We start from the raw sequence: 15,651 nt of genomic DNA, 5'->3' as shown, positions 1-15,651 counted from the left end.
AAAACAGTGAGAGAAGTAAAGAAAAAGAATAAGGGAGTTTGACAAGTAGAAACAGGAAGAATAAAAGGCCACTTAAGGGAGTGTAACAGTGAGAGGAGATAGACACTGAGAGAGGACAGGAAGCAGCTATCTCTCCATCTCTCACATAGTGTTGTAGGCGTCTATGGTCTGTCAGTCAATCAGGACGACAGGCACACACTCACTCGCCGGCTCTCTGTCTCTCACGCGCGCTGATGACTTTGCTGTGTGTGTCTACAGATGGCAAACCTTGTGACATCGTTGTGCTGTGTAGTTCTGGCCGCAGTGGTGGTAGCCTACGCTCAGAGACGCAGTCAGCTCGGTGAGTACGCACTTCATCTTCTTCTTTATTACACAGGTCCACTCCTCAGCTGAGGCCTATGCTCTTTATTTCCTCTTATCAAGTTTTGACTTGCTGCACTTGACTCTTCCTCTTAGAGCTCGTATTCGCTCTACTTTTTATCTGTGTCCTCATTTTCTCTCTCTTGTTGCATTATTATTATTATTTTATTAATTGTAAAGTTTAATTATTTGTTGTCTGTAAATTTTGCTGACAGGCAATTAAGAGCTGCTCTCTGTGAGGTCAAAGGTGCAACAGTGCCACAGTGGTATACCTGTGAACAGATTTGTGCACAAACAAATAGACAAACTCCGACAGAAACAGCTAGTTATCTCTCTCTCTCTCTGCACGGTGCTAATATTTTGGCCACATTACCAGGACTACCTCCATAACAATATGTGCTTCAACAAAGAAGCCAGTCAGGTCAAGTGATGATCATGAGCATGTTTCAAATGATTTGTGTACTGAGGTTTCTGAGGCAGAAAAGATGGGCTGTAAAGACATAATGCAGTGACTGCCCCTCAGAGAGTTCACACAAGATGCATGACCAGAAATTAGACCATGGGTGTAAATGGTGTGTGTGCATATGTGTGTGTGTGTTTAAGAGGAAGTCCATTTGTTACTTGACTTTTAGTGAAGAGTGGCCTTGACTTATTAGCCAATAAGGTTGGGTTGTTTAAGTCAGCTGACCCTTAGAAAGAGTCTAAGGAAGTCAATAAGTCCCCAGTGACGCACATCACTATATCACGAGGGTCACACAGGCACACACATACACAGGCACACACACACGCAGAGCAGAAATGGAAATAGGAATGTTGTCTTTAGGGATTATACGAAAGCAACAGAGAAGGTAAGAGAAAGAGGAATATGGAAAGAAAAACAAAGAAGAGCAAAGAGGGGAAAACATCCAGGGAAAAGATGGAAGGCAAACGGAAACAGACAGATTGGGAATGAAAGTCAGGAGTAATAACAATTGATGCTTGATGTGGAAAAGAGCTGAATAGAGCCAGACAATGCTTTCTCTGAGCACAAGATGAAAACCTTACTTTTTATTAATTCAGAAGCACTTTTTAGCTTCAGTGAAAATCGATGTCCCTATGCTGCTTATCTATTAAAGAAAAAAAACATCTCATTAAACCTATGTTAAAACTCACTTGATATTTTTATGACAATTTCAAACATGACATGATAAGATATATTGCAAATGATTGTAATATTTTGGAGTGGCGCAGGTGTACCTTGCCCTGAGATACTGAAGCTGCTGTCATCACAAGGAGCTGGGCTGTTTAAGAACCTTTAGGGCCCTTCCTGGCCTTCAGAGGCCAAACAGTTTAGCATTAGAATGTATTTTTTTGTATTTTCATTTATCATTGTTTGAGTTGAGTATGAGTTGGCTCCTTTATTGGCTTCAAAAATGGGCATGTGAAGCACTATAGTTTAGAAAGTAACAGGTGAAGAGACCAATCACATTTTGAGTTACAATCATTGCTGATTTGATGAGCAGATAAATGTGTGTTTAACCTTTTTGTGCTATGTCATAGCAAATCTTAGGTTATCATTGATTTATATGTTTTTATTTATGATTTTATTTTATTTTGTCATTGTGTGGTGTTTTGCCCTTTTTGAATGTGGCATGTAATACCTACATACTATGGAGGGGCACCACACCAAGCCAAGACTGTACTCAGTAGCTCTTCATGTTAAGTTGTGGACTGTGGTTGCTTTGATATTCATGTCAAATGTGCAACTTGCTTTTTCTTCCTTCCACTTTTTGAGTTTGACTAACTAGTCCCTCATGGTATTGTGTGTGCTAGCATTAGCTGTATGCTAACTTAAGGAGATATCTCTAAAACACAAAGCATAGATGTCTTTGACATTACATCATAACTGATTGAAATAATTGTGTGTGTTATTGTCACTTTTTGTTTTGTGCTACATACACATACACAAAGATACACATTGCTAAACACACAAATACTGTATATCCTGTATTTCTCTGTGCAAGAAAGTCATGCAAAAGTATTACTAGTATGTACATTTGCCCCAAATTCATTTGCTCACACACCTTTATAATCACACACACACACACATTTACACATCTGTCTCTCTTGCAAAATGCCTTGTTTCTCTGACAAATTGCCAGCTAGTTTGATTGACAGACTTCCCTAGGGTATGCCTCAGTTGGCAGCGAGAGTAGAGCACACACGTGCACTCACTCACACAGCAATGTGCGTGCATGCAGATATACATAGTCGGTACTGAAGGATGGAAGAGGAATGAACTCTCTTGTTAGGTCTGAGTCAATTTGTACAAAATGCGCATACTGAGGAAGGTACACACTGTCTCTCTCTCTCTCTCCCTGTCTGTGTACTTGTGTGTAGTGTGACATGGACTGTATAGGAAATCCATTTGAGACTTCATAATTAATGACGCCAGTGCATTGCTGAACAAATGTAATAAGAAATAGAGGTGGAAAACATCCTCAGACTTGAGTCAAACAAATAGATACAACCCTCACATTTAGAGAAGTCGATTGGAAAGTGAAAGGGAGACAGCCATGTGACAGACACACAGACAGAGCAGGAGTGATGGAGGGTGGAGCAAGATGAGACCGAGAGACAGATGTAGGAAACATGAAACTAACACTTCATATTGTGAAGGAAAATGTGTGTATAAATCCGCCACTGTGTGATGATGGGAAAAGTTTCACTTACTTTTGTTTGTATTTAGATTATTTACTTTACAGCTATGTAAAATACGAGTAATATTACTGTATATTAATCTACTTTAAAGTTTCAGGGAAAAACAAACATATTAAAGGTTGATGAGGCTACATTAAAATAACATTTTGTTATTTATTGAGAGTCATGTTGCCAAAAAAACACAAAAAAGTAAAGAGAAATGACAGTCCCTTAATAAAACATCACTTGAAACAACAGATGAAAAGGAAAAAAAATTGAAAGCTAAAAACCCATGGAGAGAAAGACTCAAAGGTCATGCCAATTAAGCTTCGTTGAACATGAATTTGATTTTTGAATGTTTTTGAAAAATAGACAATGAAGCAGTTATGGGGGGGCACTGGGTGGGTGGAAAAGACATAAGACGGATACGTTAAGGGAAGAAGGCATGAGAGAATACAGATGACAGATGAAGAGAGAAAGGTGAGAGTGTGGGAGTCGGATTGCAGTTATTCAGAAAGCTTTTTTTATGGTGTATAAGTTTAGTGTTTTATACATATAGTGTCAATTATTGATTTACTCTCAGAATAGTTGAATGCAAACATGCACGATCACTAATAGTAAAAGCAAACAGTCAACAGTGCAGCTGTAGGCACGAGTTTTTCCTTGACACGCTGTGTTTCTTCGATGACCCTCACCTCTCAGAGTCCCTAAGGCTGAGGAGGAGAGGAACAAATAAAATCCCTTCAAGGATCCATATTATCATTTCTATTCATTTGTATTAGATAGAGAGCAGATTGCTCTCCCAGTGGAACAAAAGTTCATAAAAACACAGAACTATTCAAGCAGTATCATCTCATGGTGACCGCTGCAGCGCTTTATGGCTCAGTGTAATTAAAAATGTGCAGTATTGAAGATTTAATGTGTGTGTTCACCTGTGCAGCTGCAAATCTTATCACTGTCCACAAAGTGATGATAAAACTGCACATAAGGATGGTCAAGGTCTCCAACATCTACTTCTGATAGCATTTCTGAATGAATTTGTTTGTGTTACTCATCAATCCCTTTGTTCATCCATCCATTTATTTTCAAGCATGCTGGTCTGGACCAAGTAGCACATTTTTGGGGCTGAGAAATAAAGCCTATGTGTCAAAGTGTCAAAAAGTCTAGTTCCCCTTCAAAAGCAAATTAATCCCCAAAGACCTTTATGTTAAAGCGACCGCTTTGAGTGACAGGTGGGCGCCGTATCACAGAACAAGTTTCTTGCTTCCGTGCCTGACATTCTCAAAAGAGTACTTTGGAAATGTACAAGTAACGTCACAGAAGACTCACCCGTAGAATTTTTTGTTTTGTTTTTTTCAAACAAAGCCACAAATTCTAGGCTAAGAAACAGAGTCAAAAAGTGCGTTCCATCCTCATAGACCTCCATGTTGAAATGTCCAACTGCAGCAGAAAGAACATGTTTACAGCCTGCTTTGGTCTATGATATATGGCGTGTGTGTTGTGTGTAGTCTATATGGACCATAGACCATATATACTGTAGATAGATAGACCATAGACCATAGATCTCAGGTGAGAACTGCTGCTCATGGCACATGGAGACACAGTCTTAAAAATGAATAAGACACTGCACATTACTCATGCTTGCATGGATTTTTTTCCCCATTATTCTTGTAGCAATATGGATCACTCATCCTTTCATGCATGCACTTAACGATTGATCACAAAAGATACTGTATATGTGAGGAAAAAAAGCCTTGTTTATTTTCATTATCCCTCTTTTCTTCTCTCTTCTCCGTGACTCTGCCTCTATGCATGTCTCTCTGTGTCTTCTTTACTATCTCACTCTATACCAGAAAGCTGCTAGTCAAAGCAATACCATTCCATTAACAGGGTGCCTCACAGAGCAAATACTAAGAACATTCACAACATGAATACCAATGAACAAAGTACAAGAACACTCAAAAGAAAGTGGATGAGTAGAACAAAATAAATAAAGAACACATAGAGGAAAAATGTGGTGCAGTTGAGACTGTTTATTTTCAGTTTGACTGAATTTTGCTATTACATTTTTTTTTCTATGACTGAGATTCAGTGAAGCTACATGCTCTGACACCACATTTCTGCCCTGTTATCTGCGAATGTGGTGACATCATGCTGTTGACTGTGAGGGCATGTTATTTATGGGAGTCCATATCCTGATTGAGAGACGAACATTTCCACTGATAATCACCCCCCCCCATCTCCCTCTCTTCCTACCTCCCTCCTCTTTGTCCTTTCCTCCTCTCTGCTCTACGTCTCTCTCTAAATTCTCCACATTGCTTCCTCTCACTGGGTCTTCCACCTCTGCATCTAGTTGCTAAGTAATCACTTTCATCATATACCTCTTACACTACTGGCCACCACTATGTTTTTTGCGCACTCCATCGCTGAGCTCCTTTACCTCCCTTTACTGCTAAGGAGAGAGAGAGACAGCAGGAGAGTAAGAGGTTAACTCTCGCACTAATTCCACAGTATTACAGCTGTCAAAGCTGTATTTATTTCTTGAGCATTCGACACGTGCTGCTACGACGTTACCAACATGCCCGGTCATGTGCTTTGCTCCAACTAAAGCTTTATTTATCCATGCGAACGCAACATGCTAGTTCTTCAAATTAAATGAATCCTAGCTATAGTTTTTTTTAACCCATCCCTTATCATACAAGACAGCCAAGTCTAATGTAATTCATGTGAAGATGCTCATGTTGACAGATGTAATTAGCAGTAATAGCTGCAGCGGCACAAAAGCAAAATGTCAGACAGATAATAGTGTTAGATCTGTTTCTATAGTATTCAGATATATTTATCTTTTCAGTAATTTAACCCATGTCAATCATAAGAGCACTTTCACACTGTATAAGCAACATTGTGTAATTGCTGGTAATTGTTATTTATTCATGTCTTTGGCTTGGCTGAAGGGTTTCTTTGACTTTTCACAGTGATGCAATGGCTCAAAATATTTGTGAATAACAATATTTAAAGATTTAACAAGTATAGTGGAAGAAAGGTTAAGCAATAAAAAAAGTATTTTAAGTTTTCCCCAGTTGAATGCACTGCTGAAGTTATTGTTATAAATTGTTGAACTTTTAGAACAACAAACGACAATTTCAGACAAAAAAAATATAATCAATTATTCAGGAGATTAAACTGTTCTCTGATGTGTCACCAGAGAGAACAGACAGCTCCTTGTAAATAAGTAAATAAGCAGGAAAAATGGATGTTGGTGCGTTGTGTGTCTCCTGTATGTGTAAGCCATGTATGCGCCGGCAGGCAGCCTCGCTCTCTCTCATTACCCTGAGTAGCACTCAGTGTAAATCAGTGCTCCCCCCGTTTGGCACGCTGTCTGTATTAAATTCAAGATGGAGCTCAACCGATTGATTGACTGACTGGATTGGCAGATGGATTACAGTCTGACTGACTGGCAGACAGGCAGAGTCAAAGTAACACTAATCCCATTTAGTCATGGCTTTGAAATGCAAGAAAATAAAGAAAACATGTCTGTTGTGGTGCCAAAGAGAAGAAACATAAAATCCCCCAAATAAATACAAGAAATATGTTCAAAGTAAAGGAATAATATGCACACATAAATATTTGGAAAACTGTCTTTTTTATACTTGTCTTAGCTTCAAATTAAATCATCTAAGTCTTGAATGTTGCATGCTATAAATTTAAAGTGACAGTTTATATCATTTTTTGTAACCTATAATCCAGTTACTCATGAAGAATAAATATTGTGAGGAACTGTTGAAAGTAGCTCAGTGGAAAATAGTGCATTGGAGATTGAATTGTATCTGTTTTGAGGTGAACTGTCCCTTTAAGCATCCAAAACATGATTAAACCATTACAAAACACATTCTCTCGGTTCTCCAGTTGAGTCACCAGCTGACTGACTGATTAGATGGTTGTCTGGCTTGATGCCTGACAAACAGATTGGTTCACTTGAAAATTCTTGCTGTTTAGCACAACCTGATAGGAGTTGTGTCCAGGCAGGCAGATTGAGGACTAATTTGGCCATCTGAGTGCCTGTCTGACACCTAGAAGATACAGTAGTAGATAAAGGGCTTGTCTAACACTGATGTTTCCGCCTTTTAAATGGTTGGCTGTGACTGTCCTGGATGCTTAACAGAGGAGAGGTTGAGAGTAATAGTGTATATATGTTGTATTCCACTTCTAATGTAAGTAGCATGTACAGAAGGAGGGGGTGGGGAGAAGGAAGGAAGATGTTGCAAGAATAGACCAGGCCTCCAGATATGAAAAAGCAAATAGTGTAAAATGCTAAGCTGTTCATTGTGTATCATATGTATCTGTCTTGCTGTAAGGAGTTCTGTGCACACATTCCTATGCAACGATGTAAGCTGAACTTTATCATTCTTAATACAGTGTTGTATCTGCTTACAGGGTAAGGCCATTGCAAAAGTACCGCCATATTGGGTTCAGCTTTTAGTAGACCATTTAAATGAAGTCCTTGTGCCTTGTGGCACTGACGGTACCAGCAGCATAAGGTACAAAGTATGAAATTCACAAAAATAACATATGTAGCCTGTTACATCCAGCCTGTTCTTACCAGGAAAATGTAACATGAGGTTGATGTTTCAGTCCTTGACAAAAAAGCATGTGTGCATATTTCTCTTCTCTTTCATATATCTATTTATGTTTATTGGAGGAGGGGATCATTGTGATGTGTTTAATATTATGAATTTGTATGTTGTAATGATGTTCATCCAACCTCTCACGCTGTTTTTAAGGCCTAACGAAAACCAGGTTTTTATGCCAAAAACCAACCTCCATTTAAACATAAAGTGAAAACAAAACAGCTTACGGTGTCAGGGAGGTTTAAACCTCACACTCCTGAGAGAAAGTCTACTGCGTCACCTTCTAACAGACTTTTACGGCATCAGTTCCATGATATGGATGACGTTGACGTATAAACCATATGTTGTATCTGGCAGATGTATCATTGACCAACTATAGTATTGTTTTTGTGAGGAAGTGTTGTTGGATCATACTCAGTAGCATTTTGCTCTTAGACATGAAAGACATTTCTTTCTGACAAGTTATCTCAATAACCATCATATCACAAAGATACATTAAAGAAATATTTTACCAGTTTGCCGACCCACGCAAGGATCCCCCACACTTAAACACACAGTTTTCCATTTTATCAGTCTGTCTGTGTTTTCTTTTCTAAATGTGTGCCATATGTCATGATTTGAAGTGAGAGACAAAAACAAAATGTGAGATATGTAAGACAAATATCTGTAGAATCCATTATTGTTTAGTAGTGAATGTTGTGTAATTAGTCCACTATAGATGCAGGATTCCCGACTTTCCTGATAAAATCTGTCTGGTAATGGACCATTTCCAACCAATCGCTGTGTTTCATGCAAAGATATGGAATCTCAGAATCTCACTGTCTGAGTGTTCATGCGATGTCTGAGCGAGCGTGTGTTATGTTTGTCCTGTCTAATTCTTTTAACTCATTAATCTTTTAGAAGGGATTCCCAGTACAGCTTTGATCAAGCTTCTCTCTCTCTCTGATGGCTCCTTCCCAAAAGTCTGAAGCAGTTAAACAACACTGTACACCCACATTAAAATTTCAGCTCTTTCCTTTTCTGTCTTGTAGTGTGAAAGATATTTCTCCGTCTTCAGTCACATTTAAATACATAGACCCATTTTAGAAAAACTCAGCACATTAGTCTTGAATTGTTTTTACTAATTGGTTTTCATAGAAGCATATTAATTAATTGTTCATCCTGTTAGGAAGACAACCAGAGCAACACTTTCTTTAAACCTTGAACACTACTGACATTGTTAAATTAATCATCACCCCTTCAAAGGACATGATTAGGTTGAATGTAGGAACCTAATATAATGTAACTTCACAGTCTTTTTTGACTATTCTCAATATTGATTGGCTGGTAGTGGTGCTGACTCAGCACATGATATAACCATAGCAACAGAGATGCAGTCAAAGTTACTAGGTTATTATTTATGGCAATAAGCCCTCTTCTTAGTAGTTTTGATGATTTAAATTAATTTATTTAGAAAATACAACTACTGAGGACTGAAAAAAAATAAACCTCACAATCACCTCACAACCCATGGGTTATCGATCTTTTACTTAATAATACAAATGTAAAAGTACAGGACAACAGAGGTAAAAACAATGGGTGGTTGGATTAATAAACATTCTACTTGTTACTTACAATGCACAGTTGTTAGCTTTGAATATTAGCTATTAGCCTCCTAGTTGTGCCAACCATCGTCCCCACCTTATTTGTGACCAAATTTAGGAAATCTGAGTAAGCTTCAGTTTTTGCATGCAAAATACCAGAAAATATGTATCAATAACCTTCCTATTTTTTTTGGCAAGTGACTATGGTATAAGTAGGAAAATGCCTTTCAATGTGTCCATTATGTGCAATTAATGGACGACATAAAGTCCATTACATGCTGATAATGGACACCTCGAAGAGCATTATCCCTTACTTATCTGTGCTCTCTCTGACATGGCCACCCAAGACTGAAAAGAAACACAATATAGGAAATGAGCAACAGGCTTTCTTTGCCCCGTCTTCTTACACTGTTGCTTTATCTTGTCAGTTCTCATCACACTTTATGTCATCCCACCTCCCCACCTCTCTTAGAATCACTTTCTTCAACAACATCCAGCAGACAAAAACAACTTCCTTGATCTTTAACATTCAACACCTAAAAGTGGAAGTTGCGGCGGTACTCCTTTCTGTCTTATCTCACTCTCTGCCTGTGCATCTTTCTTTCAAACACGCACTCAAGATGAAAGATGAGCAGGAGGAGGCACAGGTAAAATTACCCTTGAGCATTGTGCTGCACCAGCCAGCATATAATGATGAATTACCGCTGCTCATACAATTCTGTAAAAGTACCAAATGTGTGATGTTGTGTGTATGTGTTTGTGTGTGTGTGTACGCTGCCTAATGTGAGTCATTAGTAGAAGTGCAGTCAAATGAGGCTTACAGCAGGTCGCAGCCAGCCAGTATTTAATGACAAATACATAGTGAACAAAGTGATGTGATGGCTTCAGGGTCATTTAGCATTTAGCATTTTTTTGGAGCTGTAACAATATATTTAGCTATATTTAGCGAGTCACACACATGCACAACATACAAACACAACAGCAAGCAGCTTCATTTGTGTGTTTCTTCACCAACTGCTTGTAATCCCATCAGGGATGTTTTTATAGTGTCTTCTTCTGTGACCTCACTTCATATTGTCATACTGATGTTTGTTTTATTTATGTAATACAAATGTTAGTTAGCATGAATGTGCTCTTCTATATGTTGTGTGTGATTGTGCATGTGACCTTTTTCTGGCTGTGGTTGTCATAATGCCCTGATTAACCCACAGTACCTCTATCCTGCTGTGCAGATAATGACTGTGTGTGGTGTGTGTCCCTGGCTGTTTGTGATCCAGTGTGTGTGTGTGTGTGCATAAAAGGCAGAAATAAAGCAGAGGTTTACCAGGGATGGCATCCTGGGGAGATCAGGAATCTTAGGTTTCAAGTTATTAGCTTTAATTTAGAAGAAGTGGTTCAGTGGTTCGCACACTGTGCATGCAAATGCAAACCTAAGCACTTTTACTTCCAATACTGTATATCACGCTGCGTGAAAGGCCTCCTAAAAATGCACAGTGATATATTTTTTTTGGATAGTTTATTTATGCTTAATTTATTGTGTTGCTCTTTAACTTTCACAGTGCAGTTAATCTTGAGTGTAATGTGATAGCTTAATTATTTTAAATGTAAAAATGCTGCATATGAATAAATAGCAAAAAGATTTTTTTCCCTCCTGACTTTAAAATCTGGCTTTTTTATGCACTTCCCTATACAATTACCTGCTACATGTGTATAAATAGACAGTTTATAGGTAAGAAAGCTTACCTAATACTCCCTAATTTTGGAGAAATCAAGTTAAAAATCTTTCAAATTATTTCATTTAACAAAGGCAATTCATTCATAGATGAACAGAATGTCCCCTATATTGAATTGAGTGACCATTTGCGAGATAGATTTTCTGTTTCCAAAGCCATTTTGTTGATTCCAACCCATTAAATCTCAAGTTGTGTTTTCCTGTGCCATTAAAAATCACAGGGGCCCCCGCTAGTTTCTCCTGATAGACTGTTCAATAAGTTAATGTTGCCAGGAAGCTAATGTAATTCCAGCCAGTATGAGCTGAGTTTTGGCTAATGTTGCTTTGCAATAAAACTTTGTTCCAAGACATTGCAACTGAATCACTAGAGGCTTAAAAGGGGTCCCGAACCCCTCAATGGAGCAACACTTCTAAATATACACATTTAATTTGATCTATTGTGAACAGGGAGGCCTTCAACGTGACTCATTGTCGGAGGCGGTGGAGAAAAAAGTAGAAGAGTGGCAGGGGGAAAAGATTGCCATTTATCACATTGAACTTCAGTCTCATTTAATTCAGCTCAACTTTATTGTCATTCCTCCCAACTTAAGTCATTGCGATTAACTTGAGTACAAGTGCAGTGAGGCTGCTGAGAGTGAAAACACACACACAAAAAATGAAATGCAACAGTGTTGTGAAAGAAACTGGGGCGCAGAGTTTAAATTACATTAAGTTACATTTAAAACAAGCCTAAGTCCAAAAGAAATGACAGGTTGAGACCCTGCTTCAGTGTTGTGATAAAGATGTTAACATAGAGAGCTAATTTCACATTTTCACAAAGAGTAGTAAAAGTACTTCACTGCTTCAATGTGGAGCCTTCACACATTTTTATATCCTCCAGTTTAGCTCCTTCTTATACCAGCCTGACACTTAACAAGATTGTGACAATTGAGTTATTGAAACTACCGTGAAGGTGATGATGAAATCTGATCATATATGGCAGGTCTGCTTTAAGAGCAGCAGTATGTAAGATGTCACGTAGACTAGACTAGGTAGGAGTCATTTAGTGCTGATCTTGTTAATTTTCTGTAAAGTTTACACAGGTTTGCAGTGCATGCCAACTAGACGTAAAGACGTATTGACATGTCTTATGACAAATGCGTACTGAAATACGGCACATTAGTTTGGAGAGAATTGCCGCCTCTTGTACAGCTGGCAGTTTAACAATAATAAATGTAATGCAGACTCTTCAGAATCCGAAATACTTTATTAATCCCAGGGGAAATTGTTTCATTGTTGTGTTCATTGCTACATCAATAAAACATCAGAGTGCTGCTCACAGGAATGGAGCCAAACAAGTTTATATTTTCTTTACAAATCATCTCTGAAAAGTTTTTAACTAGCCGCTGGTAAAAAGACAAAACTTCACCGGTACAACACGGAAACCCTCGGATACCAGGTTGCATGCATTAGCATGTTTAGTCTTGAATTGTGTGGAAGTGCTGAACCATGTGACGCACTGTGACGACACAGACAGTGAGCTGACAATGGTCTGCTCAGAACATCATGTAGGCTAAATGTTACACGATGAGTTAAAAAGGAAGAATTACCTGTTGATTTTGTATGATTTATCCTGTTTAGCTGGTGGGCCAAAACGAACACATTTTAAGACAGAAGCCGCAGGCCGGACTTTGGACACCCCTGCCCTGCATCACATCTTGGGAGTGCCTTGAGTCTATCTAGGGATTTAAAATACATACAAATCAGGGAACACTTTACCTGAAGTGTGTTCTTTGATTTCTGTGAGTGTTTGTTTTCTGTCTGGATTTTTTTGGTCATTTGAGCTTGTGTCACTTTAGAAAACTTTAATAAAATAGAACTGTCTAGGTATGTGGCAGCCGCTGTAAGCCAATACCCGCGTAGCAAAGAAAGGAAGCAACAAAAAAAAGACAACAGCAAAACCTTAAACAGATCTTTGTAAGAACTGTTTGTCCTTGTAGAAAAGAGGCAACAAAGGAGAGTGAAGCTGACAAAAAGTATGCAGATTTGTCTGTGTGTGTGTGTGTGTGTGTGTTTGTATTTATTGCTCATGACATTGTGCAAGGACAGTCCTATCTCTCTTGGTTGAAGTGTGATTTTCCTGTGGTGGAAATGGATTCATACAGAAAGCTATTCGCTCCCCCAAACCCTCACACTGTATTGTCTGGGGACAATGGCTTCCCTCCACTCCTTTCAAATTCAAATTCCCAAAGCTTTCTTGTCCATCATACTGACAAAACATTGACTACAGCCGCTCAGAGATATAGAAAGTCTATGGAGGCTTAAAGGCTTGCAGCGGTGACAAGGGACCCCTTACTTACCATACCATACCATAATGTATGCATCTGCATACAAATATATCACATCTAAATACATAAACATATTGTTTGCAAGAATTAATCACTGTGTGGGCTTCTGTTCTGGATACAAGCCACTGGGGAGGCACTGGATGAGGAGTATCTGTATTGTAGAATGGCTTTCCTCATGCATAACCTGCATGACCTCTTTTTTCCCCCTGTATTTTTGTCTTCAATACACTTCGGTGTATTTTTCTCCGCATATTTCCGTGTCCTCTTCGTGCTATAGGAAGTGCATTTTAAAATATCATTTTATGCAAATAGTTGGCTGTTGTAGTAGACTAATTATTCAACTTCTTTGTTTAGACAGCCCACAGCTTTTCAACTGTTGTGTTTGCCTATGATAAAAAGAAAAGCAAAAATCTTCTAGAATAATTACTGGAAGGAGATTGCTCTGCACTGCTAGAACTTGTAAAAAAAATAAATAAAAATAAAAAAATCACCAGAAGTGCTTTACTACTTCAAACATAATATGATTTTGAACAATGAAAGTGGCTGCTGAGTTTGTGGCAAGTGTTCTTGCCTCATGTTTTGCGAGTGGTGGCTTGGTGTTCCAATATTGGATGGCTCTGTACAATAACCGTCACAACACACAAGTGCAACCTGCTCCGCCAATGTCAAACATGCAACTCAGGACTTGGACGCTGAATCCACCTGGACAAACAGGTCACTATACACTGTAATGGTCTGTCGCAGCCTCAGTGAGCAGCCATGGGATTATGTTGAGGTATCTTATTTAGACAGAGTGTGTTCTGATCAAGAAAATCGAGTAACTGCTGAGCCCAAAAATACTATTACATGTAAAAAAAATACAAATAAATTAAACACTAAATCAGTCAGCCATCCAATTCTGTCTCTCTCCTTTGAGCAGTCACTTACCTCAGAAATGTAATCATGAATTAGGGCTTCCAAACTGCGCACAGTAAATGCTCTGTACTTATGTAGCACTTTTCTACCAACTCAAAGCACTTAACGCTACTTCACATTTACCCTTTTGTACACACAAGCACACACATATCAATAGTCCAACCACTGGGAGCAACTTAGGGTTAGGTGTCTTGGTTGTGGACACATGCAGGGACGCAAACAAACCTCACAGTTAGTGGACAACTGCTTTACCCCCTGAGCCATAGCCGCCCCACACACATGGGTGGACAAAGCCTTAGTAGGCTACTTACCACCAATGTGAGCTAGGTTGGGTGCTAAAAGCTAAGCTAACCCAGACTGGATAACTAGGAAAGCACCAGGCCCAGATGGAGTCTCTCCATCCTGCCTTAAGACCTGTGCTGACCGGCTCGCTGCTGTCTTCACACGGCTCTTCAACAGATCTCTGGAGCTGTGTGAGGTCTCCATAATTGTTCCTATACCTAAAAAACCCACCATCCGACTAAATGACTGAAGTTCTTTGAATGCCTGGTGCTTGCCTACCTAAAGAAGGTCACAGCCTAGGACATGCAACATGAAGTCCTGGCCTTATACACACACAGTCTTACCGGTACAGTGAGTGTGTGTGCCTGGTATATTCCCTCTGCAGCATAACAAGGAGTCTGATCTGTCAGAATGATAGCACACCATATTTATCACAGAAGCTTACATACACACACTTCAGGTAATCCAGTGGAAGAAGCATTAACCTTGTGGTTGAACTTGTAGCTTTTCTCCACATAGTGCCCATTCACAATCAGTACACACACTTGTACATCAAGACATACATAGTAATAAACTGAGCTAAGCTGCTCCATCTCTCATACTATATATATGAGTATGAGTTTGAGTTTGTTACTTGCTACTTATCCGTCTGAGCACATTTTAGGGATGCTATTCACATGCTCTACAGGTGACCTTTGATAGAAAGGCTGGTTTCTATAGCTGAAGCCTATAGTCTTGGTTATCCATGTGACAATGTGTAGGAGATTTAGGCTTCTTATCAACACTAGCCAGAATTGAATGAATCCTGTTCTGTCCCTCAGTCTTGCACCATAATAAGTCCTTAATATTTAAAGGTGTACATGCACCATATAGTCACATTTTTAGAAGCTAGAACCAGAGAATGGCAGTTTTTTTATTTAATCAATTTGACTATTGACAACAGATTTCCTATTTTTTCCTAGTATTTTATATGTTAAATATGTTGCAATTATATGTGAGACATGGGGACCATAACTTGTTTGTCTGTTTGGAACATGGACGTACTAAGGACAGAGTACACAGAGTCGTTTTATTAAAGTGGCTCCATCTTAATCTTTCCTTATTGATTTTGTCTTTTTGTCTATCTGCCCACTGTCTGGTGCTGT

General features: G+C 38.9%; 1 protein-coding gene across 3 annotated transcripts in view; it reads left to right on the top strand.

The window, feature by feature from the left end:
- Window positions 1-258: 258 nt before the first annotated feature.
- Window positions 259-15,651, top strand: part of LOC114443683 (ciliary neurotrophic factor receptor subunit alpha-like) — a 117,930-nt gene continuing 102,537 nt past the window's right edge. For 2 of the 3 annotated variants that reach the window (XM_028417930.1, XM_028417929.1), the window contains exon 1: window positions 259-340. In XM_028417930.1, the coding sequence (XP_028273731.1) occupies window positions 259-340 (82 nt within the window). Of the gene's footprint in view, window positions 341-1,172; window positions 1,209-15,651 lie in introns of those variants that run through there. The other variant, XM_028417931.1, reaches the window with a different exon arrangement.

This window comes from Parambassis ranga, chromosome 12 (assembly GCF_900634625.1).
Source record: "Parambassis ranga chromosome 12, fParRan2.1, whole genome shotgun sequence".
In the NCBI taxonomy this organism is placed as follows: domain Eukaryota; kingdom Metazoa; phylum Chordata; class Actinopteri; family Ambassidae; genus Parambassis; species Parambassis ranga.
This window is presented reverse-complemented; position numbering and strand designations above follow the sequence as displayed.